Consider the following 24830-nt stretch of genomic DNA (forward strand, 5'->3'; position numbering starts at 1 on the left):
GTGCAGAGTGAGGCCGAGCGGCCGGCCCGCGGCGCCGTTTCGGTCGGGGTCCGGGATCTTACCGACAAGACAAAGTTTTGGTCCATGTATTTTTTGGCCACGTTGGCTTGGAAGTCCGGAGACTCCAGGAAGCGAAGGAAGAACTCGTAAACCAGCTGAGGGAAGAAAGATCACAGCAGGCGTTGTACGTTTGCGCACGCCGCGTCGCGTCCGGTCCGCCGGCGAGAGCGACGACCTGCAGATGCGGCCAGGCGGCCTCCAGCGTGGGCTCGTCCTCCTCGGGGTCAAACTCCGCTCCCGCGGGGTTGGACGAGGGCGGAAGGGTCCGGAACAAGTTGACGGAAAACTGCCGGGGAGCAAAAGAAGCGTCAGCGGGCAAGCGGGCAAGGGATGACCCCCCCTCCACCCCCACTGGCCAATCTGCTCCTGGGAATTTGTTGTTTCCCGTACCGCCCCAATCCCGCGGCAATCCTGCGGGATTTTCCCACGGGAAACCACGTCAGCCTCTGGCGTTCGCCCCGAACAAGCAACCGCTGAGCAGAACGCTTGCCGGACGGGTTCCTCCCGCGCGCCCGCACTGACCATGCCGACGGCCTCGGGGTAGATGGCCTCGGTGAGCGCGTCCGTGTTGTGCGCGATGTAGTCCAGCATCTCGCGGAGGCCGGCTCGCTTGACTTCCTTAAACTTCAGGTCGCTGAGCGGGTCGCAGGCAAAGTCGAAAAGGACGCAGCACTGACGGAGCTTCTGCACGAAAAGCTCTTCGCGATCCGCCGCCGCCGCCGCGTCTGAGCGCAAAGACGGAAACGAGGGCGTGAGGCGGAGGTACGCGCGGCGCGGAGGCGGCGCAACGACGCCGGCGCCGCCCACCTTTGAGAGCCGGAAGTTTGCTGAGTTCCCTGTCGCCGCTGACGGCGAAGCGAGAGGAACTGTGACGTCGTTCCTTCTTGAGCGCTCGGGGACCTCCGCAATACTTGATCTTGTGCAGCTGCGTCGGCGGCGGCGCGCCGGCGGGCCGCTTGCCGCTACTCTAGACGCGCACACGCGAGAAAAGCGCAGCTTTCTTTGCCACTCGCCGACAGGCGCCCGCTGGCCGCCCCTCCCCGGGAAATGACACGAAAAGCCATTTTGAGGAAGCGTCCCGCACGTGGACGTGGCACGACTGTGCTTCATGTTCGCATTCCAAGAGCGGAAATGTCACGGCGTGGCTGTCGTTCACGGAGTTGCTCAATCAAATCAAACTGGCACTTTCCGCTGCATTTCACGTTTCGAGGCAGGGGTTGGACCCGAGGGCTCGGGGTTCAAATTAGGGCTGTTGTTTTTAAACTCGGGCGGGGGTTCCGGGTCGGCCTCGGGTTTAAGACTAAGAATTTCATTTTGACAAGGAAGCCGGGAACATGCGGCGAACGCTGCCCGTCACTCACCTCGTCGCCGTCGTCCTTGTCGGCACCCGCGCTCTTGCCGCCGCTTTTGCCGCTTTCCTGTTCAAGCGCGAAACAAACGGCAGCGTCAATTCACAAGGAGCCGAGCCGCTGGGAGGCTGGCCGCAAAACGCCAACGTCGGATGACCAAAGATTCGGCCCGGCTCTTTGCGTCGGATTCATTCATCGACGTCGTCAAGCTCTCAGGCCAGGAACCTCCCGCTTCGGGCGAGATCGGCGGCCACGGGCGGCACCCTCCCTCCCTCCGCATTCTTTCGGTGGGTGACGCCGCTCACGGTTTCCCGGTTGTTCGTTTCTGCTTTTGACCGTCTTTGCTTTGGTGTGTCCCTTTTTCTATGACTGCTATTTCACATTCAGTGTTCCGTAACGCGCTCCTTCGTTGCAGCTACGGCTGTTGTGAAAGCGCGACGTCACTGAAGAGGGATCGTATTGTATTGACTTCATTGGCAGCAATTGGCATGCAATCATGTAAGTATGTGAAATTGAACAAGGTTTTGGCATTTTGGATGTTTGACTCTTGCCTTCCGCATGTTCTCCCCGCGCCTGCCTGGGTTTCCTCCCGCATTCCAAAAGCATGCGTGGCAGGTGAACGGAACACTCCAAACTGTTCCTAGGCGCGAGCGCGGATGCGTGTGTGCCCTGCGACGGGCTGGCAACCGGTTCAGGGTGGACCCCGCCGACCGCCCCGAGACGGCTGGGATTGGCTCCATCCAGCGCGCCCTCGTGAGGATAAAGCGGATCGGGAAATGGATGGGTGGACTCCGTCTCAAGGACAGGGACAACCAAGGGACAGGCGGCCGGGCCAGATCATCGCTGCTGCCAAACACAAAATATTCAGCGCGGCGTTGAAGGGATGACAACGACAAGAGCGCATTTCAAACCAGATGAAGACCAAAGCTGGAGAAACTTGCCTTTGCAAACTTGCAAACGTAATCGATCGAACTGGGCGTGCTAACGTGTTGTCGTCACTCGGGAGCACAGGAAGAACATGCTCCGCGCTACCTTGACCTTCATTCGCATCATCTTCTTGAGATGGCTAAATTAGCTTAGCCTAGTCGGTGTTCACGTTGCTTTGCTAACCTCAAAAGGTCAAGGCGCCTCTTCAGCATCCAACTGGATTGACGTCGTCGCTGTAACGGCGAGTGTCAGGCGCGATGGTGCGCGAGTGACGTTGTCACGGCAACGGCGGTTCGCTTCGGAGTCGGACAGTGACGAGACGCTCTGACGTGATGCAAGCAAACCGACCGCGGCGAACGGCTGCTCCTCATCACACTTGTCGATTTGCCGCAGAGGCAACTATTGGTCGGCTCGATGTCAACAACTACTAACCGATTATTGTGACTCTTATTCTTGTTCTACGATCGCCTCTGGTGGCGGGCGGCTAAGGTTGCAGTTGCGGCCGTTAGCTCCGAGCTGGGCGAGTAGCTAGCTCGGGTCGGTCGCCTGTCCGTCCGAAGACACGGGCAAAAACTAGGCATCAAAACCCAGGGCGGAGAAAACAGGAAAGAGGCTCACCTCGTCTTTCTTGATTTTGTTGGGCATTCTGCTCGTTTTGCGGGCTCGTCGACGGGCGCCGTATCGACTTCGCTCGCTCGCGCTCCGCTCGGTGGCGCGGCGCTGCCCCGTCATTGGCCGTCAACGTCCACATCTGCCTAGCAACCCGCGGAGGACCTTTTGTGATTGGCCGCATCCGGGCAACGACGAGGCCTCCTCCCAGCAACACACCTTCCACCTGAAGATTGGCAGCAGCACAAACTCAGCCAACGAAACTGCGCGGCTATCTATGACGTCAGCACCGGATTCGGGACAACTCAACTGACGTCATAGCTCAAATGTCAAGTGAAAAAATGTCATCTTCTGTGCGGGAGATACAATGACGACAACATACTAAAAGAATGCATTTATTTTAAGCCCCCCCCCCCACCCCATGTCATAAAAAGTTGATGACATGCCCTACGGCTTAACTGTCAGTGGTTTTAAAAAAGACAGGAGAAAAAGTGTTTGTCTCAAAGTCCATTTTATTAAAATGTGGTGCACAAGACAAGCAGAGGGAAACAAATTCCGAATTGGATTTACTGGACAAAGTGTGCCAGCGCCAGTCCGTCGCTCGCCATTCTCCAAAGAGGAAGACCACCAGGAGGAATCTAGTCTAAGCAAATCTACTTGCAGCATGACAAAGGAACCCATCAAGTGCAATAGAAACAAAAAAAAAATTCAAGCGTACATTACCTCACTAATGTAAAACAATCCTTTTGCTTGTCATCTTGGAATGACTTTTTTTTTTTTTTTTTTTTTAAGGGGGTTATGTGGAGGAAACTGTGATTGGGGTCTCTGTAGGTACTGGGCCGATGGATCCCTGTGCAACAGAGAACAACATGTTATTCAAGTCTTTAGTGGAATCTCAGATCAAAAACAAAATGTTGAAGAACAAACCAAAATCTGGCATTGATACGTTGCTGAGTTGTATAACCTTCAAACGGGAGTCTTCCTCGCGTCTACTCCTACGCTAAATTCAAATCAGCCATGATTGCAGAAGAGTGGAGATTGTCAGGTGTTAATAATGTCGACCCATCATGTTGAGTCCCAGAGCAGCAATCTGACGACTCTGAGAGCCCCTGGTCAACGTCTCCCGCGGACTCTGAGAGCTCCTGGTCAACGTCTCCCGCGGACTCTGAGAGCTCCTGGTCAACGTCTCCCGCGGACTCTGAGAGCTTTGGATCGGTGTCTCCTGGAGACTCCGAGGGCTTCTGGTCAGCATCTCCTCCGGTCTGCTCTGAATGGTGCAGCCTGGTCTGGGATCTGGTTTGGGATCGGGTTTGTCGGACGGGAACACCGGAGGAGGGACTCGTTCCCTTTTTTGCATTTTTCCCTCGCGCCCTCGGACCCGGAGCGGATTCGGCTTTGGGGGATGGGGGCGTTTCTTGGAGCGGTTCCGGAAATGTCCACAGAGGGGGGTTTTCATCATCTGGTTTGGGCTCACAAGTTTTGAGCTGCCGCCGAGTTTGCGCCGGCGCGCTTTCCGGATGCTCTTCCTGTGCACTTTCAACAAGCGAACTGTTGAAGAGAACTCCCGCGGGTGCTCGCTCGGGGCCGGTCCGCAAAGAGCAAATTGATTCGATGCGGAGCTCTGACCCGGACTGCGGTGGGGCGCTCGGCGCCAGTCCAGGATCGGGCTGCGGCGATGGCTTTGAAGGTCGGGCTGCGGCGCGCGGTACCGTTTGAGTGACAAACGGACTTTTGAGGGTCACACTTTTGTCCGCTGCGCTCGACTTGATCAAGGATAACGGCCCCGTCTTGTCCTTGGAGCTGTAGAAGATGCCAAATAAATCCTGGGCTTTAGCAGCGGCCAGGTTACTTTTTGGTTTGTCGGCCCTCTGGCCTCCGTCCGGCATGCGGAAGAGCGGGGGAGGTTTCACAAACACGGCGTGAGTCTGCTCGCTCTCCGGAACGCCGGGAGCCGCCACATCCGGCTCCGCGTCGGCCATTTCCGTTTCGACGACGGACCGGACAGGCGGCGACACTTCGGGTGCCGGGTTAATCTCAAGCCCCGATGGCGCCGGAGCGGTCGGGATAAGCGCCGGCCTCGACGGCGGGGCGGGGGGGTTCACCTCGAGCCTCGACGGCGGCGGAGTTGCGCTCCGAACCGACGAGGCGGCACTCGACGCAGGTAAAGTCGATCCGGCCCCCGATGGGCCGGAGCGGACCGTCGGCCCAACCACGGTCGCGGCGGGACTTGACCGAGGCGGGGCCGGTCTAACGACTCCCGGGGTCGGCGTCGACGCGGGTAAAGACGGTTTGGGCCCCGATGGGACAGAACGGAAGACGGGGGGAGCCGGTCTGACAAATGCAAGGGGAGGACTTGACACCGGCACTGCCGCTTTGGGGACCGACGGGGGAGGACCGGACAAGTGTGGAACGGACTGAGACGCGGGTCGGGCGGGCCGGTTCTCGGACTCGCAAGACGCTGGCTTCGTTTTGTCCCGCTCGGTTTCCGGGAGTCTCTCGAGAGGAGGAAAAATGGGTCCGTCTTCCGCCGGCGGCCGACCCGGGCCCAGAGGGCCGACGAAGGGGACGGCGTTCAGAGGCGCGGGTTTCCCCCCGGCGCGGTTCCTCCCGCGTGCCGCGACAGGGACGGCAAAGTCGCTCTGCGCCGGCGACGGGCCGGCGCCGCTCGACACCCGCGGCGCGGACGAGCCGCCCGCACCGGACAATTTCTGAGCGATCTCTTTAGCAAAGGCCACGGACTTTGCAAAGGAGTCGTCCTTGGGGACGATCGCCTCTTTGGCGGCTCGCTCGTCATCCTTGATGAACTCGGCGGCGGCCTTCTGGGCATCTTTGGCCAGCTGATTCTCCCGTTTCCTCCAGGCGAACTTTCCGAAGGTCGGCGCCAGCTTGGCGGCGTCCGGGCTCTGTTTGAGGAGCTTGGCTCTCATGGCCGGACTGGGTCCGCAGATGATTTTGGTCGGGTCGTAGGGCTTGAGCGCACCCGGCGCGTTCTTGTCTTTGCCTCCGTCTTTGTCTTCTCGTTCGCGCTCGCGTTTGTGTCGGTCGTCGTGTCGCGGCCGGCGCTCGTACGGCTCCTCTTCGTGCCTGTGGTGCCGATAATGACGTCCTCCTTGGCTTTGTTTGTGTCGCTCTTCCTCGTCTCTCCTCCGATCGGCCCTCTCGCCTTCCTCCGCGCTCCAATGGTACTTGTCGCTTTTCTTCTTGGATTTCACCTTATCGTCGTCGTCCTCTTCCTTCCTGGCATAAAAGGGAGTCTTGGTATTTTGAAGCTCATCTTCTTTCTTCGGCACTTTCGGCTTCTCTTCCTCCTCGACGGCGATTGATGAGGCGTCCTCTGTGCCAAACTCCTTTTCACCTTTTCTCTCCTTTTTGCTTTTGGTTTTGTCACCCTTGTCTTCTTCCGGTTTACGTTTTTTCCCCGTCAGCCCGGCTTGGCGGTCCAGATTCCTTCTCTGCTCATAGAGCGGATTCTTGTACATTCTTTTCTGGAAAAGTGAGAGGGAGGAGAGTGAGAGGGAGAAAAAAAACGGGAGAGATGTCTCGCACCTCTCGCCGAGACGGTGGAATATTTGGAATTCCGATGTTATTCATTCGACGCACGCGAGAAAGGAATTGTGACAACGAGAGAGACTCGAGGTCCCGCTACGACTCCGGTTTGGTTTCTGGCGCTTGCGCGGCGCTTTGGAAACCGTGTGGCGAGAAAGGACGAAAGACACGCCGACGCCGCTTTCCGCTTTAAGCTAACTCGCCAAGTCATTCCCTCGCTAATCTCTGCGACCGAACGAGCGCCACGCCGCGGCAGGCGACGACCGGCGTCCGATACCTTGTAGTTGTCGTTGTGGCAATGAGTGGTGACGTGCTCCTCTGCGCAGATTGCGTCTCCAAAGAACTTTTCACACAGCACGCAGAAAAATCCTCGCACCGGAAGTAAGAACTCTGAGCCTGCAACACACGCCACGCATTTTCAATCCACGAGAACGCGCGAGGTGGCGCGTCCGTGACAGCTTTCACACGAGTGGCAAACAAAAGCGGCGCCCTGCCGGCGACCGGGCGCCATTTGGAGAGAGCGAGACCTTTCGCCCGCAAACGAGAGAGGAAATGCGAGGTTTCCATCTCCCGGTCGTTAAGACCGCTAAATGTGAACCACAAGACGGCCCAAATCGACACGGCTGCGCGAGAGGCCAAAGGACAAACTTCCAGTACCTTTGGCCGGTTTCATTTGCTTGTCTTCCGTCGGCGCTTTTTTCCCCATTTGGGTTGGCAAGGCGGCCCACGGACGCTCGTAAGGGTCCAGAGTCTGGAAGGGACCGGGAGACATCATCAGCAAACACCTCCTAACTGGCCAAAAGGAGCGAGTCGATTCGCAAGATGCTGCGGGCACGCAGAGATGCAAAGTGCCGTCGCCACCAGCAAACGCAACAACGTGAAGCGGAGCGTAAAACGACACCCTGAAAATTGGACCCAACCGACGACATCCGGAGATCTGACAGAAAGAATGAGCGTCTGACATCTGGCTGAGTTCACCGTGTCGCGACACACGACGGGAGGAAAAAAAAAAAACGAAAAAAAAAAGATGACAAACCTTTTGGTGGATTTTGCCGTGCAAGTGGTTAAAAAAATCAAACATGGAGCCCGAGGTGAGGTTACAGCTTTTGCACCAATGGTTTCCAGCGTCATAGTATTCAAAGGGCTCCGGGAGGGGACTCGCTTCCGAGATGTTCTGCTAAGAAAAAAAGATGGGGGGGAGGGGGGGCGGTTAACCGGGAGCATTGATGAGACCAGAGCAAGTTTGATGACAAAGTTTAGGTTGCTTACCCATGTCAAGGTTTTTTTTCCTTCTTTTCCATCGCGAAATAAAAAAATCTTTTCCTTACTCCGAGTTTTAGTTCAGTGGCGCCGTGACAAAATCAACGGGCCGCCGGAAGAACGGTCTCCACTCTGGCCACTCCAGGAGCAGAGCGCTACCACGACACGGGACAAGACAACGAAGTCGGCGTGCTAACCACCGGCAAAGTGTCGCAGAGCCACTCTTCGGATGGGTCGCGGGCGGCCTTTTCTTTGCCCGCATGATGAAAGCTTGTGAGCGCGTTGGATGCGCTTCACATTTTTGGCCTTTCACCTTCGCAGTGCAACTTAACTTTAGGGCAGCAGAAAGCAGCGGGTGGGCAGCGGGCTCTTTAACACTCGCCACTTGGTTTCCTCAGGATGTGCTTTGAGCAAAACGACTCGCAAACCAAGAGGGCGCCTTTGGCAAAATCAACTAACAGCAGCACGCAGTCGAGCCCTGAATGCTCCTGCTTCAGCATTTGCAAACTTTGGCTGATTTTTGTGGGGGTGTGCGGGGGGGAAACTCTCTTGCGTTATTTGCTGCCAAACCTACCCATTTGTTTTTTGACCGAGTCCAAGGTAGCAACACTTTGGCGTTGATGCCAAGGAACCGTGTTGGGGGGCTTCATTTCGAGAGGGAGGGAGGGTGGGAGCTGCGCTTTCGCTGCCATCACGTGGCATCAACAGGCAATGGTAAGCCTCGTTTCGTTCAGGCAGGGTCGGGTGCCGCTACTCGGACAAAGCGAAGCCTCAGAAGGGACGGACGGAGCTTTCTCCAGCGCCGCTCCCTCTCTTTGGAACAACCTCCTGCCGCGCGCGAGGCAAGCCCCCCTCTCATCTTCAAACACATTTTTATTCTTTGGCTTTTCTACTCGGTCATTGTTTTCTTCTTTCATTGTGTTTACGCTCGATGAATTTGTCCCATTTTTTTGGACTCGGTGTCCAGCACTTTGTACGCGCGGACGGTCGTTTTTGAAGCGCTCCCAGCCGAGCGCAAACATTTTTTGTTGGTTTGTTTGTACCTTTGGGGACACGCCGCCGCCATCGTCGCGCTCTTGTTGGCCCTCCTGACTGTGCTCCGCGCACAGCCTGCTTTTGCCAGGCCTGTTCACCGCGTGATCCGCCCGCGCGGCTTGGGGCGTCGGGCGGGGGCGGTCGGAGGGTCCGAGCCCCAGGATGAGCGCCACCTTATCGATCTCGCTGCGCTTCTTCTCAGCGCCCTCGTGCTCCCTGCGCAGGTTGGAGATCTGCATCATGATGTCCTCCTGCAGGAGGCTGATCTCCTGCAGGAGCGGGTCTTTATGCCCGTCCTTCTCGCGACGTTTCTTCCTCAGCAGCTCGCCTGAGAGCACAAAAAACAAGGCCGCCTCAGCGTGGTGAAAGTCAGCCGTGGAGGACAGGGTTGTCGCTATCGCCTGCGGTGGCCATGGTGAAATTTGGGCCACGTCCCAAATGGCTGATCCCCAGGCGGCCCCGTGACTTGCTTTTTCTTTTCTTTTCTTTTTTAACTCCAACTCAGCCGTCTTTGAACAAAATCAGACAAGCGTTCAACGATAACATCCCACTTGAAGTCGCTATTTTCCTGTATATTGGATTGGATACGTGAAGAAATGAACCGGAATCATTCTGACATGTGGGGCGGCTGTGGGTCAGGAGGTCGAGCGGGTCGTCCGCTACCGGGGCTGGCTGCTCAAACCCCACCGTGTCCGAGTCGCGCGCCGTCACGTCTTTGGGCGAAACGCTCTGATCCCAAATACGGTCGCTCATGGTCAATGGGACAAACGCGACACGGTGGGACGCCGCTGCGCACCGGGGGCCCGGCGGGCGGCAACGGTCGCTCGGCGGCACGGCCTTCCCCGCCGGGAGCCGCCTAACCCCAAACGAACACGCGCCGGGGGCGCGCAACAATATGCGCTTCAAACTAAACGGGAAGTGCGCGCAAGCAGCAAGCCGGCGAGTGGCCGAGACAACTCGCGGGAGATCAAACGGGGGCGGGGGGCTTCCTGCGCCGCCTCACTCGAGGTCCGACCCCTCGGCCCGGTGCCACGCCGGTCCAAATCGCTTCGGTCGACCAGGAAAATGGGCCAACGTTGAGCCAACGGCATTCAAGTTCAAAGTAGCCCTTTGAGAAATTCAGAGGAAATTCATAAAGGGCGTCATAAACGGTCAAAAGTTCAGGAAATTAAAAAACAGTGAAGTTGAAATGATTGAATTCCCCAAATAACTGCTTAGCTCCCTCGTTTGAACCGTGCAAACGTTTTTGTATTTCGTTTCTTTGCTGAAGGAATCGAAAGTGAGAATCGTTGGGAAGCTGACTCCGTGCCCGACCTCGGTCATGACAGATGCGCCGGTCCCGTCATATGCGGCCGGGAGCAACGAGTGAAGCGGCTGAACGAGGCGACCGCTACCGTGGGACATTCTCGCGAATGACGGGGGAGGGGATAACGGCCCTTGCGCTGGCGAATGCCACATGCTCGCCCAACAAATTGTCAATCGTCGAATATTGCCGCACACGCTGCATTTCAGAAAGGGGGGGGGGGGGGGGCGCGTTTGCCACCCGCCCCCAAAAATGCAAGAAAAGGAGGAGGAAGACGAGTAGTCGTGGCAACTCATACGACCATCCAACACGTCTGCGTTTATCGAGCGCTTTGGCAACGGGTGCGGTCATTCGCGGTGGAGGTTCCAGTCCAGGCCAAAGTTGGCAAAAGCGGACAGACGGCGGCGCGCGCTACCTTGCTGCTTCCGGAGCCGCTCCAGTTCCTTCATGAGGTACTCCTTCTTCTTCATGCGCTGCTCTCGCTCCTGTCTCAAGTTCTCCCGCTCCTCCAGAACCTGAACACAGCGCCATGGGCTTCGAGGTCACCGGGAAGCCTCTTCGCCACGACAAGCGGAATGAGCAGCGCTGACCTTCTGCTTCTGGCTTTCGTTGTTCTCCTGCTCCGACACCTGACTCGGGCCCGTCCCGGCGACCCAAGGAGACGCGACGACACCTGAACGACAAAGCGAGGTCACCGCTTCAAAGGTCACGGGCCGAGCTCGGCCTACAATATTTGACCCCGGATGAAATCACATCTCTCTGCAAAAATTTTGAATCGATGCCCAAATCCCCCAACCACACACGCAACCTTGTCCCTTCGCTTCTAGAAGCAAAAGCAATCGACAGTATCACTCTTTGCCTTTTTTCCCCGTTGGATTTTCTTTTCTTCCAATCAGACGGATGACGAGTCGGCCCTCAGATCAGCGACTGACCTTTGACCGGAGGCTCCGGCAACCGCTGGGAGTCGGGCTGGTGGTACGGCAGAGCGGGCGGAAAGCTGTTGGCACCGGGCGCCTGCAAGCTAGGGGGCGGGTACATGGGCGGCGGCCACTGCGGGTGCGCGTAAGGCAAAAAGTTGCCGTACTGACCGCAGCCCGGCAGCGGGTAGCCGGGCGCCATCGCGCCGGACGCAGGAGAGGCTCGGTAGGAGGGGGGGACGGGCACGGCCGAAGGGACGGGCGCCGCGCCGTCAAGCGACACCGTTTGCTCCGGCGCCTCGTCGGGAGCCGCGCCGACACCGCGGCCGCCGTCTTTGCTCCAGCCGTCCGATCGTTTGACGTCCGCGTTCCGGCCATGGGCCCGCCCGACGCCGGGGCCCGGTTTGTCACCGTCGTCGTCGTCCGAGCTGCGGCTGAGGCTGCGCCTGCCGCGGCCGTCGCCCGAGCTCTCGGACGAGTAACGCGGGCGTCGCTTTGCCGTCTTGGGAGCTTTTGCGGGTTTATTCCCATGCAGGCGCTCCTTGGTCCTGGCGGTCAGTTTGCTGAGCTCCGCCACACCCAGGTCCAAGCCGATGGTCTTCAACAGGTCCTGGAGCTTCTGGTAGTCTTCCTGCGCCTGCCGGTGGTTCTCCTCTTCCGGCGGCAGTCCGGGAATCGACGCCTGCGCGGCGGTGTGGGAAGCGGCGGTGGAAACCGAGGGGGGCCGGTCCGTAAAGGCCTCGCCGGTGGCTACGGGCGAGACCGCTGGAAGGACGGCGGCCCGGGGCAAGTCTCCGTAGAGAACGTCCTCCGTGACATCCCCGTACGGATCAAAAGCGTGGTTGTGGAGCGGCCGCGGCGGGACGACTAGCTCGGGGTCCTCCGAGTCTCCGTACAGGAACTTCTCCTCGTCGTCCATGTCGTCCGCCGGACTCTTCGCTCCTTGGGCCGCGACCGGGTCCAGCAAATTGAGGATCTCCTCGATTTCCGGGTCGCGATCGGCCCGCTGCGACATCTGCGGGTCGGACCGCAGCTCGCTCAACACGGACGCCATGGCGGCCGGCTCCATCCCTTTGACGGCCCGCAGCAGCTCCTGCGCCACGTGAGACAGGGCCGAGTCGGAACCCTGAAGGACACAGAGGCACGCGGAAGGTCACCTCGGGGACAAGGGTGGCCCGAGCCGGCCGCACTCTTGAGCCGTCGAGCTCCACGAGAACGAGCGGCAATGGATTTCACTCGGCGACTGACCCGAGGTCACAAAAACAAAAAGCCACCTCTGGCAAGCTTATCCGGAAACCTCTTTCTCAAGCGCCTCTGCAGCTGCGAGCGTCAGTCCGACGACTCCAAAAAACTCTCCCGTCCGAGCGGGCGGCCTCAACGAATTTCAATGAATTGCGATTTGTAAACGATTCCAGATGTTCCCGCTCACTATCGCGGCGAGCTTATTTGGAGGCGTGCTTTCGGACGCCGCGTCCGGGTGAAGGCGGGCAAGATCACGCCGCTCACGATCCAACACGCTTATCTTGAAATAGAGCGCCCAAGTCGACTGCAATGAACATAAACGCAATCAAAACAGGAAGCGCTCCCATTTTCAGGCCTCTTACTTTGAGTACATTTAGATGCAAGCGTATTTCAACGGGAGTACATTTGATGTCACGTCGTTTGAAGATTTTGACCGCAAGGCGACTGACTAACTTCAAGCCAATTTGGCTCGCGTCACGGTGACTCGTACTCGGAGGGACGGCGGGCAAACGCACCCTGACCGTAGGCGAGCAGTTGTAATCGGAGCGTTTCTTGAGGATGGACTTGGTGGGCAGAGACAACAAGTCCTCCAGCTCCTTCCTCCGACGAGCCACTTCCAGTTCGCCGAACATTTTCATGCGGCGGTGGCGCTCGCCGCTGCTGCTGCTGTTGCTGGAGCTGCTGCGCCTCCTGCTTGGCGCTCTACTGGACGCCCGCCCTCGAATCCGCCCCCTGGACCTGGACCTGGACCTGGACCTGGACCTGGACCTGGACCCGGACCCGGACTTACTGCGACTCCGGCTGCAATGACGGCTCTTGCTTCTCGCCCGACTTCTGCTGCGGCCGCGACGATTGTCCGTGCTTCGGTCTCTGTGGCGACACACACAGCCAACATTGACGCCGTGCATTCCCGCAGTTACCGAGCAGACCGAGGAGCGACGGGACAAGTGTCTGCCATCTTGGTGGAATTTCCTTAAAATCAGGAAATGAGCACTTGAAATGCCTTCCAAATCCTCCCGAAGAGGCACGTCCGGCCTGTTTTCCCATCTCTCCCCGCCGCAGCGCGCCTGATCCAAATGATCAGCTCATCAGCGAGCTCTGCAGCGGCCTGATCATTTGAATCGGGCGGGTTGTGGCAGGGAGAGCTGGAAAGCGTGCAGAATCATTGGCCCTCGGGGACCAGAGCTTGACACATGTGCTCCAAAACAAAAACAAGAAAGACTGATGGAGTTATTCTCCCGTTCCTGTGTTGCTCCATTTGGTAGACATGCACTCCAAATACCAGACAGATAACTAGTGAAGCCATATTGTGACAACATTTCACATCCATACATCTGATAGCAACAAAACTGGACAGCTAACAAAAGCGGCCTCGCATATACCAACACTAGTCTGGTTACTGCCACTTGAATAGAGTCACGAGCGAAGCCTCTGCAACACGACGTACCAGGTAAACAAGGCGTGGCCAGTGACGCTTTTTTTTGGGGGGGGGGGTCTTAACTAATGAATAACAACAACAGCAGCATTACTAAAGGTCATTTGAGCAAATGTGTTATTTCAGAAGTGCGCATCAACCCGGCAGCCCTTTGCACAAATCAAAATGTCGTCATCAGCTTCAAAAAGGTTGGCAAGCCCCGATCTCGGCTTGGAATGAACGTGGACTCGCTTGGCACATGCAAGCGAGGCTGTGCTGAGCATCTGTCCTTTCGGAATGGACCGATTGATTGCGCCATGCGTTCCTTCACTCGCTCCTGACTCCCCCGTCGTTGGAGGGATTTCGAATGGGAACTACCAAGGTGGCCATTCGTGCCTGACCCGCCTGCCATTTATGAAAAGTGTTCCCACGCCGCTACAGTGAGCGAACAAGAAGTTTTGACCTGCTGTGCTGACGCGGAGTTGCGGAGCTGGTCAACTCGTTGCCCACCGTGATGACGAGTTTGTGGTCGATGGGAAGACGATGGCGAGGAGAGGGCGATCTCTGAAAACAAACAAACAAACAAACAAGCGCTGCTCTCACATCCGGCAATTTCAAGATTACTTTGATGTCCCGGCCCCCCCACGCCACCAAGCACAAATCCGGAACGAGCCACTCATGCGCAAAAGGCCGAAAGTCGCGCGTGTGCGCGTTCGGACGGTCTGACCTCCCGGGGCGGAGCACCGGAACGGTGCTGGTCGCCTCGGTGTCCTGCCGAGGCGGGAGGATAGTAGCTGCGGTGCGGCGGGGAGTGATGGTAGTCGGGGTGTTCGCGGCGGTGATAACCCGAGTGGTACGGTGATCTGGCCCGGTTCCTGTCGTCCGCTCTTTGGTGATGGTACGGCCGCGGCGGCGGCGGCGGGCCGCGGCTATCGAAAGGCGGCCGGTAAGAGCCCCGCGGCGGAGGCCGACCGCGGAACATGTTTCGCCGAGACCGAACAACGATCGAGCTGAAAGCGACAGACGGTGCCGGTTCTCGCGCGCGGCGTTGTATCGAACAGGAACACGGCCGGGAGCTAAAGCTAAAAAGCTAAAGCTGAAGCCCAAGCTGCGTTTGCGCGGCGGCTGCTTGGCTCCTTCTTCTTTTTCCGTTCGAATGGAGGTTGGCCCCAGCATTGAGGTGCATTACCGCCACCTAGAGGACGTCATAGGAATTAAAGCGAGGCTGCGCGACTCCTCGTCCAGGAGCAAATCAGAGAAAGAAAAAAAAAGCCATTTTCATGACTTCACTTACCTGAGTGATTCTCCCGGTTTTTAAATAAAAGTAGAGCACACGCTAGAGGTGCGCAGTAAAGACCTGTACTCAATACAGGTATGAATTTAAATAACAGGTAGAGCCATTTATTGCTTAACTGTACTGTGTCCTTTAGTTTTTAACTTGACGAGAAATTGTCAAGTTAAAAAATATGCACAAAAAAAATCACTGATGAATTCAACTTGATATTTTAACCACAGATATATGTAAACAACATCATGAGCGAAGTCATTTGGAAAAGATTATTGATGCAGCTATCTGCTACCCTTCATTATTTATTTCCTTTGCTATGAAGTCACGACAAAGTCATGTTCGCTCTTTGATGATTCGCCGGCTCACGGTGGCTGCCATGTTTGTGATGAACCTCATTTTTAGCTCAACTCTGATTGGACGGCGTACCGTCACGGACCACCACTGACGAGCGTGAAGTTGTCCCAGTGGCTGCAAACTGTCGCTATTCGTCTAATTCCACAAGAAGTGCAGACGGACTCGTGGTGAACTCTGGACGAATGTAGCGCAAAATCCGCTCGCCCCGTCCGCCCCACGACCTGAAGTCAATTAACTGAATTGATACAACTTTATTGTCAAATACAGCACAGATGAAATTTCTTCCCTCTCAACATAAAACAAGAGGAGCCGCTGCGGGTGTCCGCGCCGCCGTCAAAAGAAAAGTGACCAAATAATACAAGACAACACATGAGACGCAGAGAATCGTGCAGCGAATCAAAGTGTCCTTTTCACCAGTGGATCAAAGACGTCATGCTGCAATGTGCACACGTCTGCTACAAACTAAGCTTGAAGTCCAGGTTGTAGTGTGGTTTTTTTTTTTGAAAATTGTGCACACAAGTGAGAGCAACGACTTGCATCTGCGGGGTTGCCAATTTTGTGACGCCTTTGCTCTATTTGGAAACCTTTCCCAGCATTCCAGCTGTCTTGGGAACCGTAAATAAACAGACAACACTGAGACGGCTCCGTGTCCGAGGGCTCGAGGCCATTTATTGTCCAACTCAAAAAACAGTTGCCCCACCCGGGTCACAAAAGAGTGCTCAGGTTTCGCACGTTTGAGTCACTCTCCTAACATCCCCCTTTCTGCGTACATTATGAGCTCTGTCAATTCCAAATGTATTAATGTACAACGCAGAAACAAATCTAATCGTGTAATTATAGGTCTCACGCTGTAATAATTGGAGTTAAAAAAAACAATTCACTGATGAATTCAACTTGATATTTTAGCCACACATCTATGTAAGCAACATCATGAGTGGAGTTATTAGCAAAAGATGATGAATGCAGCCATCTGCTGACCTTCAACATTAACTCGCATTTACTCCACTCCATCATTCTTTCCTTTGTTCCTAAGTCATGCAAAACCCGACGCCTTTCTCAGATGTGGAAAAAAAAAAAAAAAACCCTTTGGGAGAGTTACAATTGAAATATATGATGGCCAGCGACACGTGACGACAGACAGAGTTGTTACAGCCCGCGTCAGATTTTCATTTCTGACAAAGAAATCTATCGATGAAGCATTTCACGAAAACCAAGACTGCCATTTGGTGCTTGACGGGAGCAATACAGCGCAACAAAAAGTATAGGGCGTACTAAATGAAACCGTGTCATTTTAAACCGAGCAAATCCTTGAAATCGCTTACCGTTCGCCAAGAGAAGCACGGCACGACCGTGCGGCCAGGCAACATCCCTCCACGGAGATACGATGTTCTAGATCTCTCCCACGGACCTTCACGGTGAGCGTTTGCGTCGAAGCCAACGGGAGAGCGGTTCACTCACCTGACGCGGGTTCGGATGCGAGGGCCGCTTAAAACGGGTCCGTGCCTTCGCGCCGCCGCTTCACGTTTGTCTCGACAAATGACGTCGATCGCAAAGAAGCGCAAACTTATCAGCGGCGCCGCTCAAACCACATTTATTAAAACAAACAAAAGAAGATGGGGAGTAAGGGCTGCGTTTGTCAGCACGCCGCGTTACTGCGGGGCGGCGGCGGCGGCGGCGACTTCTTCGGCCCACTTCTCCAGAAAGTCGCGCAGGTTCCCGTTGAACACGTCCATCCCTTTGGGTGACAAATGGACTCCGTCGGCTTGGTAGAGGCCCGTGTTGGTCCCGCAGCGGATGTTGTCGTGGGTCAGAGAGACGCCACCCAGCTCGGAGAAAATGTTGCGGATTCGCCGATTGACCGTGCTTCGGACCAGATCCACTTCGTGGGCGTCCGGCGAGTGGCGCCACGCCCGGCGGGGGAGGATGTGGGACCAAACCAGGACGCAGTGGGGGAAGGCGGTCCTCAGGGAAGCCACGTCTTTCCTGACCGACGCCAGCAGGTCGCTGGGCGTTTCGGTGTTCAAGTCGTTGCCGCCCAGGTGGATGACGAGCGCGTGGGGGTGGGGCCAGCTGACCTTGAGCTGCTGGAGCAGGGGCAGCAGCTGGGGCCAGGTCATGCCCTGGACCCCCTTCCACCGCAGGATCAGCTTGTCGGGGTCCATGCCCAGCTGGGCGCCGACCTCCGCAGACTTGGCCCGCGACTCTGCCCAGTACACCAGCGAATGGCCGCAAATCCAAACGTTGCGGGGCCCGCCGCCGCCGCCGCCGAGTGGCTTTCCTGCGGACATGAGGAGAAACCGACAAGCTGCTTCACAAGTTCCTCTTGGCGGATGGCATTCGCATCCGAGGTTCGCTAGCTAGCGTCCGCGGCTCATCGTGCGTAAAGTCAAAGATTGAAAAACGACAAGAATTGCTCGCTTACCTTGGCCGATTGCATTCATTGCGCAGCAAATGAGCAAAAGCTCCAACAATCAGACCGGCGATTCCCAACCACTGTGCCATGAGCGAAGGTCCGAAGGCGCGCCGCAGTAAACGATTCGATTCACCTGATCGATCCCACTTTACCAAATCTCTCCTTCCCGCATTGTTATTTTCCACGTGGTCAATACGTGACATGCCGCATTCGTGACGGCACTCCCCAGACGGGAATGTTCAAAGTCCCAGAATGCTTCAATTCAAGCTGTTCAGTCTTGTAGAGCGTACGGTTGTTTGCTATGTGTCTATCTGGCAAGTGAAGGTAGGAGAGGAGGGGGGGGGGGGGATTCCTCCTGTATTTTATCATTTGTTCATATTAGTTTTGCCCCAGCGTACACCTGTGAAGAAAGACAGTGAGTGAAAATAATCGGTTCTCGCGATGCTATTCAAGAGTTCACGGCACTACCAATTGGCTGTGAATCAAATGCGTCAGTTCCAGCGAGATCCCGGTCAGCTACTTGCCAACCTTGAGAATTTGCACGCAGTAACCAATCGTGACCGCAAAGAAACCGCAATCAAACAACGTCACCGAGAGAACGCGCGCATTCGATGAGCCGTATTGGACAAGTGAGGCACGCGTTACAAGCCATGACGGTTTTCTCACGTCAAAGTTGGCTCAGTAAAGGTTGGGAATCACGGGATCGTCGTCGTTCATGAGCTTAGCTTCCGCAGCCTTTCAAAACGTCTTACGAGCAGATGTCGGCCACGAACGGAAATGAAGTTGTGTCATCGGACTTGCGTTCTTGGTGCACGGCGGACTCCCGTTCGGTGGACCGGAAGCGACTGATTGCAAAGTAGCACGTTGTATGGGCTAGCTAGCAAGAAGATGCTCATGCGGGCTCATTCCAAGAGGAGGGGCTAACGTGTCGGCAGGCTTACTGTCAAACATTCCGACATCTCTAGCTATGGTGGCTAGCTCGGTCCCGGAGTCCGCATCCCTAAAGCGCTAACTGCTGTTAATAAGCTAAACATTCTGCTCTATTGTGTACGTTTGATTGCTTAGCGCCACGCAGATGTGATGTTTCAGCAACGTATAGAACCACTTGGAGGAAATGGCTCAAAACCCGTTGGACACGACGTCGCTACTTTTAGCTGGGAAGCCTTAACGTAACGGTGCGATCAATCGCCCGCTGTCAAAAGTTGAAAATGTCAGAATAACAAAAGGTGTCGACTTTACTTACCCTGACTGTCAACCGAGACTTACCACAGACGAAAAAAAAAAAAAACAGCCTTTGACAACCAACTACAGCTAACATCTTGTCTCAACGTGCACGGTGGTCTGTCCCAAGTGACGTCTTGATGCGGAACGGTTTTCGTGCGCCAAAAGCTTTCGGAACGTGAACGTCAGCGGCTCTGGTCAAACTCCAGGATTTGCGTAGTCGCACTTGACATTGGCCGGATCTCCAGAGCTAACGTCTGTGCTTTAGATTCTACGGCAACGCAGCTGGAACCACATTCCTGCCGAGCGAGCTGAGATGCTAACGGCCGGCCGGGCACATTCATTCTTGAAACTGTGACTAAGCGTGGACTAAAATAACAGTGAGTCAACTTTAGCAGAGAGAAAAACATTTTGCGCATTCTAACACGTCGCGCTCCCCAAGTCACTTCAAGCTTTAACGTAACGGTGCGATCAATCGCCCGCTGTCAAAAGTTGAAAATGTCAGAATAACAAAAGGTGTCGACTTTACTTACCCTGACTGTCAACCGAGACTTACCACAGACGAAAAAAAAAAAAACAGCCTTTGACAACCAACTACAGCTAACATCTTGTCTCAACGTGCACGGTGGTCTGTCCCAAGTGACGTCTTGATGCGGAACGGTTTTCGTGCGCCAAAAGCTTTCGGAACGTGAACGTCAGCGGCTCTGGTCAAACTCCAGGATTTGCGTAGTCGCACTTGACATTGGCCGGATCTCCAGAGCTAACGTCTGTGCTTTAGATTCTACGGCAACGCAGCTGGAACCACATTCCTGCCGAGCGAGCTGAGATGCTAACGGCCGGCCGGGCACATTCATTCTTGAAACTGTGACTAAGCGTGGACTAAAATAACAGTGAGTCAACTTTAGCAGAGAGAAAAACATTTTGCGCATTCTAACACGTCGCGCTCCCCAAGTCACTTCAAGCTATGTCCCGGAAAGCCGTTTTGTAGCAAACCACCAGTGCTCGTGGTGCTTCGTCGTTCAAAACGCACACGCACATACAAAAGGAGAGTTTAGCATGAAGACGCTTGCTAGTCAAAGTTCCTGCACATGAAGATCCAGCAGACTGTGACAAAAAAAAAAAAAAACTACGTTGGACTCACCTGGAAAGCAGGACCCTGTTTGGAAGCAATAAGGGACATGTCTAGCTAGCTAGCTACCCGAGCCACCACTTAAGCTATGATATGACGTCGGAAACATCTGCTGGTAGGTGGATCTCCACCAATACATGCGCGCTAAGTTAAGGGCCCTTTAGTGAGCGCTGCTCCCAGTCGGCAGCGGCGATGTAAAACGAGGTGCTAGCTAAAGCATGTGAACGCAAATATTGGGATCGCCCCAATAGCCGCAATTCCACTCTGGTTCCCCCGTAATCGCGCGTTCCCGTCGAGCGCGCGAGGGTGTTCGGGGTCTTAACTCTCCCAAGTGCTCCGTACCAAAACCTCCTGAGGGTGAGCCGCTCGGATCGTGGCTATCTAGCGATGCAACGGTGCGTTGTGAGGCGGTGGTACGCCGCCGGCCTTGGGGCAAATCAACTTGCTCGTAGCCACTTTTCCCACCGAGTGAGAGAGACAATCTTTGGGGACGAGTGGATGAGTTGTAGCCGCTTCAAATGACGTGCCGACATCTTGAAATTCAAGGCGAAACGCCTTCAACGACCAACAAGAAAGAGTCCGGTCGCCCCCACTCAACTTTGGCAGAGAACCGTGTCGCGGATGACCGGCACGACTGCGTGAGCTTAGCTCTTTCTTGCACGGTGGAAGCATGTTGGTGAAACCTGCCATACGGGCAGAGTTCCTCTGCACCGCGAGCGATACCAACGCCCGCGCACAAATAGAGGAGCGAGGAAACGTTTTGAGACTCACAATCTGACGGGTCATCATCAGCGCAGCGAAAACGTCTCGGATACCTGGGGCAATGGCGGCGCCGTCGCCTTGTCTTTTGTGCGCTCGAGCGTCCTTGGACCGCTGTCCTTGCGGGTCCGCCATCTTCCGCTTGTACAAATCCAGCTGCAACACAACCAAAGACACGTACGTGGGAAAGCTCCGGCAGGCGACCGCCGCCGCGGACTCTACCTTCTCTGGGCGCCCGCTTTTCACGTCGCCGACTCGCTCCGGAGAGCCGGCGGGACCGGAGGTCATCGCCGGCTCCTGCGGGAAACTGAACTGGACCGATTTGAGCGTTCTCGCCGCCGCCGTGGCAGTCAAAGACTTGACGCTCTCGATGACCTTCAGGCATTTGGCCACCGTCGCGGAGATGTCGGACCGCCCCTCGCCGGCGGTCGCCGACGGCGACGTCCCTCGGACGGGGGGAGAAGCTTTGGGGGAAATCTCCAGGGGCCAGTTGACCGGAGGGGACGGATGGCGGTAGCGTGCGGGCGGAGGCCCGGGAGTCGACGACGTGCTCGCCATGGTCTTGGTAAGATCCTGCAGCTCTCGAGCCTTTTTCAGCATCTCCAACTCTTGTTGATCGAGGAATTCTTCATACTCGCAGACACCTTTCCTCCGAACGGGGGCCTCCGCGTCGCACGATCCGGCGGGGGAGAGGGAAGGCACGGCGTCAGCCTGAAGTCGAAGGGCTTGCTCCCACCCCTCTCTCGCGCCGGACGAGGCCTCGGAGGCACCGTTGGCCAGCCGCGCCACGTCCGCCGCGGTCAGCTTCAGGCCGAGGGTCCGCAACAAAGTCTGGATCTGGCCGTAAGAGGCGGTCTTGCTCTCCGCCGAAGGCGATTCGTTCTCATCCTCCCCGCCGACGCGGCCGCTCGGCGATCCTCCGGCCAGACCGACGATCCGAGAGAAGCCTTTGCCGTCTTCCAGCGCCCGCTCGTGCGGCAGGAGTTCGTCGTTGGCCGGAACCGGAACCGGCTCCGGCGGGGTTTCCGGAATGGCCTTCTTTTGAAGCATATCGAGGAAGCGATCCAGCGGGGGCTTTGGGACCGCGGCCGGCGTCGCGTCCGCGCGGCCCGGCGAGGGGCTTTTGGACGGCGGCGGAGCGGGAGAGGGCGGCCCGAAGGTCGTCGGCAAAGACGAGGGGACGGAGGCCGACGGCGGCGCGCGAGCTTCCGGAGCCCGGTTCTTTGCGTAGGGGCCGCGAGGGGGGCGGTCCGCATACGTCGGCTCGTGGCACGGATCGTCATAGGGCTGGTCGTAAACGTCGTAGCGGTCCGTGTAACGCTGGCCGGCGGCGGAGGAGCTTTCGTACGTCACGAGATCGTACGGCCGGCCGGCGAAGGCGCGAGCGTAGCTGTCAGAATAGCGCTCGCCCGAGCGCGGCCCGTCGTAGTAAGGATCGTCGTACGTGGGAGGGAGGCGGCGAGGGTACTCGGGGTCCTCCGGCGGTTTCTTCAAAATGGAACGGACCGGTCTGAAGTCGGCCAAAGGGTTTGCGACGCGGCCGTGGTCGTAGTCGATGCACGTCCGCCGTCCGGGCTCCGGGCCTCGGGGATCCATCAGCGACTTCTTGAAGGCGATCATCTCGTTGAGCTCCTCCAATTCTCGCTTCTTTCTGGCCAGCTCGTCATCCACGGCTCCGCCGCGAGCCCTGGCAGGGGGGCTGCGCTCCCTCCTCCTCTTGTGTCCTCCTCCCTGCTCTCCAGCCACTTTGCTTCTTCTCTTTCCAGATCTTTCTCCGCTCGGGCTCCTGCTGCGACTGCGACTTTTCGTACGTCGGCGGGACCTTTCCCGACTCGCGGTTCGTCTCTGCCGGCCGCTTTTGCGTTGGCGTTCTCGACTGGAGCTGCGCCTCCTTTTGATTTCTCTTCCGAATTTGTCGGTGGGGGGGCTGCGACTGCGACTCCTGCTGTAGGCGCGGCACGGGCCCGCGCTCGGCTTGACCGGGGCCCGCAATTGTTTCACCACCGTCTTCAGCCGGTCCGCGTTTGGCACCTCGCGCCTTTATCGGAAGAGGACATCGTTGCGATTGTTCATCCAAACTTTCAACGCGGAACGAAATGACTTACTTAGAGTCTTCTGAAGCTTTGGCGAGCTTGATGGTCATCTGAGGAGGAAGAAGAAAGCCTTAAGAGCGCTCTTAGGACAAACCTTTTGGAGCGTTGACCCGTTGACTAAGTGCGGCCTTTCCTTGCCCGCAAGCGGCCGCGAGACGCTGGGCTCTTGCGAGCGCCGCGGTGCGTGTGCGCTCGCTGCGATGGCTCAGATGCAGAGGGTCATGTTTCCCGCGCGCCCGACGCCGTCAAAGGCCGCCCCTCGAGGGCCGGCGCGCCGCGCGTTTTGCGCATCTCCCCGCCGCAACGCGCCTGATGCAAACGGTCAGCTCATCGGCGAGCTCCGTCGGAGGCGGGTCGCAGCGGGGAGACGTGGAAAACGTGCAGGACGCCGGCCGCCGCCCGAGGACCGCACTTTGACACCTGTGAAATCGAGGATCTTCATCTTCGTCCGTCATTGCGTCGCGACCGCACTCAAGCCGGCTTGACTTTGCATGACGACGCTGCGCATCGTTTGCGGCGTTTTCATGGTTTGTTCCTCCGATCCCGACACGAGCCATACATGACTCTGCGACTCTTTGTACCGACGTCCTAAAAGTTGCTTTTGTTCTGGTCGCCGTCCGTCATGCGAGTGTGGCTCAAACGAGCGGAAAGCGATTCCCTCTTGTGTTTTTACACGCTTGGCCAATCAACGTGATTCTGAAGCCAGGAGGGCATCACAGCTCCCCAACGGCCAGCGATTTGTATTTTTTTTTCTCCCTACTCCACTCATATTTGTAGCTTCCTCCTCAGTAAATGCGGGTTCGCACAACAAAACAAAGCCCTCAAGCGACGGAGCACATCATCTTTTTGTTTGGTGGCGCCTTGGGCCTAAAATATGGGTGGAAAAACAGCGCTCTACACCCCCCCCTCCCCCGTCAAATACTTGGGCACACCGAGGAGTGAAGAAGGACTTTGAAAATGGAGTCCAAGAGCGCTCACCTTCCCTTTGCCAGCGGCGACGGCGCAGAGTTTTCTGGCCGGCAGGAAAACGTTGTCGGTGCAATGTTTGATCCTGATGGCCTGGTGGCCGCCCGCCGCTTGGTCATGCTGGAACAAGAAGCGCACGTGACCGGAGGCGCGCGCGACCGCCGCCAGAGCCCTCCTCCGACTTACCGGGACCACGCTGAACTCCACCTTCTCGTTCAGCTGCAGCTTCTTTTTTCCAATCACTTCCGACAAGCGGAAGAAGAGCCGAGGGTTCTGCGCGCACTTGATGAGGCCGCGATCCTCGGAGAACTCGATGACGATGCCCTGCAAAGGGGCGCCGGCGCAGGCGTGAAGCGCCGAGCGAGCTCGCCGCCGCCGGAGGAAAACGGCTTCGGGCGTCTTACGTGCCGTCGTTGCTCCGTGGACTCTTCAAAGGTGGCGGAAAGGATTTCCACGAAAGCGGCCCGTTCTTCTTTGGTCTCCCGATGGGTCGCCACGTTGAAGCGCACCTGGAAACGGTGACGTCGGCGCGTGCGCCTCCGTGAGAAGCGGCGGTTGGCGCGCGCGCGGCTTCATCGGCGTCGAGGGAGCTCACCTTGTCGCCGGTCAACATGGTGGCGGCGGAGAGCAGGTCGTCGGGGCCGAAAGGAAGCCGCTTCTGGCGACCGTCGACGGTCATCACCAGAAGCCCCGCCTCCTCGGGGCTGCCTGCGCCGCCTTGAATCTCGTCCGTCTTTCCCTCGCCGTTCGCTTCCTGCTTGGCGTCCGCTTCCTCCTCCTTGACCTTCACGTCCTCCTCCGTCGTCGTCGCCTACGAGACAACATGTCGCCGCCCGTCACCTTTGGGTCGGTGGGTGAGCATCGGCCGTGACAATAACGAGCGTCGGGGCTGGCCAAGACGGCCACAAAAGGCAAGCTCCCGGTTCGGCCCCGCAAAAATCTCCT

At 57.0% G+C, this 24830-nt stretch overlaps 4 protein-coding genes and 1 long non-coding RNA gene across 12 annotated transcripts in view; 1 reads left to right on the forward strand and 4 right to left on the reverse strand.

Moving 5' to 3' along the window:
* Positions 1 to 2981, reverse strand: part of ppp2r5d (protein phosphatase 2, regulatory subunit B', delta) — a 10147-nt gene extending 7166 nt beyond the window's left edge. For all 3 annotated transcript variants that reach the window (XM_019859993.1, XM_019859992.1, XM_019859991.1), the window contains exons 1-6: positions 2955 to 2981; positions 1422 to 1478; positions 868 to 1027; positions 583 to 785; positions 236 to 346; positions 63 to 155 (exon numbers count right to left, since the gene is read on the reverse strand). In XM_019859993.1, coding sequence (XP_019715552.1) covers positions 63 to 155; positions 236 to 346; positions 583 to 785; positions 868 to 1027; positions 1422 to 1478; positions 2955 to 2981 — 651 coding nt within the window. The remainder of the gene's footprint in view (positions 1 to 62; positions 156 to 235; positions 347 to 582; positions 786 to 867; positions 1028 to 1421; positions 1479 to 2954) is intronic.
* Positions 2982 to 3700: 719 nt separating this feature from the next.
* Positions 3701 to 14914, reverse strand: znf318 (zinc finger protein 318). Of its 6 annotated transcripts, none has more exons than XR_002167036.1 (11): positions 14126 to 14914; positions 12764 to 13118; positions 11022 to 12132; positions 10680 to 10762; positions 10505 to 10604; positions 8795 to 9114; positions 7528 to 7668; positions 7149 to 7242; positions 6769 to 6887; positions 3873 to 6430; positions 3701 to 3795 (listed from the first exon to the last, which is right to left on the reverse strand). XR_002167036.1 is itself a non-coding variant. In XM_019859984.1 (11 exons), the coding sequence occupies exons 1-11, from the start codon at positions 14836 to 14838 to the stop codon at positions 3941 to 3943; spliced, it is 5487 nt and encodes a 1828-aa protein (XP_019715543.1). In that variant the 5' UTR covers positions 14839 to 14914; the 3' UTR covers positions 3701 to 3940. The 6 variants fall into 6 exon arrangements, 5 of the variants coding, with proteins under 5 accessions (XP_019715543.1, XP_019715541.1, XP_019715544.1 ...); XM_019859984.1 differs by having other exon boundaries at positions 3701 to 5571; positions 5611 to 6430; XM_019859982.1 differs by having other exon boundaries at positions 3910 to 6430.
* A 1775-nt stretch (positions 14915 to 16689) lies between these two features.
* On the reverse strand, positions 16690 to 19386 carry LOC109510018 (uncharacterized). The gene is made up of 2 exons (XM_019860002.1): positions 17727 to 19386; positions 16690 to 17582 (listed from the first exon to the last, which is right to left on the reverse strand). The coding sequence occupies exons 1-2, from the start codon at positions 17743 to 17745 to the stop codon at positions 16954 to 16956; spliced, it is 648 nt and encodes a 215-aa protein (XP_019715561.1). The 5' UTR covers positions 17746 to 19386; the 3' UTR covers positions 16690 to 16953.
* LOC109510022 (uncharacterized) lies at positions 18846 to 19516 on the forward strand. Its single transcript, XR_002167039.1, has 2 exons — positions 18846 to 18918; positions 19431 to 19516. It is a non-coding gene; the product is annotated as an uncharacterized LOC109510022 (long non-coding RNA).
* Positions 19517 to 20216: 700 nt separating this feature from the next.
* The window catches only part of LOC109509975 (uncharacterized), a 15056-nt gene continuing 10442 nt past the window's right edge, over positions 20217 to 24830 (reverse strand). Inside the window, exons 16-23 of the mRNA XM_019859947.1 lie at positions 24481 to 24567; positions 24290 to 24394; positions 24072 to 24209; positions 23898 to 24005; positions 22932 to 22969; positions 21049 to 22864; positions 20883 to 20982; positions 20217 to 20278 (exon numbers count right to left, since the gene is read on the reverse strand). Coding sequence (XP_019715506.1) covers positions 20217 to 20278; positions 20883 to 20982; positions 21049 to 22864; positions 22932 to 22969; positions 23898 to 24005; positions 24072 to 24209; positions 24290 to 24394; positions 24481 to 24567 — 2454 coding nt within the window. The remainder of the gene's footprint in view (positions 20279 to 20882; positions 20983 to 21048; positions 22865 to 22931; positions 22970 to 23897; positions 24006 to 24071; positions 24210 to 24289; positions 24395 to 24480; positions 24568 to 24830) is intronic.

This window comes from Hippocampus comes, unplaced genomic scaffold (assembly GCF_001891065.2).
Source record: "Hippocampus comes isolate QL1 unplaced genomic scaffold, H_comes_QL1_v1.1 scaffold39, whole genome shotgun sequence".
In the NCBI taxonomy this organism is placed as follows: Eukaryota; Metazoa; Chordata; class Actinopteri; order Syngnathiformes; family Syngnathidae; genus Hippocampus; species Hippocampus comes.

Excerpts from the sequence above, each read along its gene's own strand:
- znf318 (XM_019859982.1), bottom strand. The coding sequence starts at position 14,838 with ATGCTGGGGCCAACCTCCATTCGAACGGAAAAAGAAGAAGGAGCCAAG. Across the intron at positions 7,669-8,794 it reads GCGGCGGCGTGTCCCCAAAG|CAGAACATCTCGGAAGCGAG; the intron begins GTACAAACAAAC and ends TTTTTTTCTTAG. Across the intron at positions 7,243-7,527 it reads ACGGCAAAATCCACCAAAAG|ACTCTGGACCCTTACGAGCG; the intron begins GTTTGTCATCTT and ends GGTCCCTTCCAG.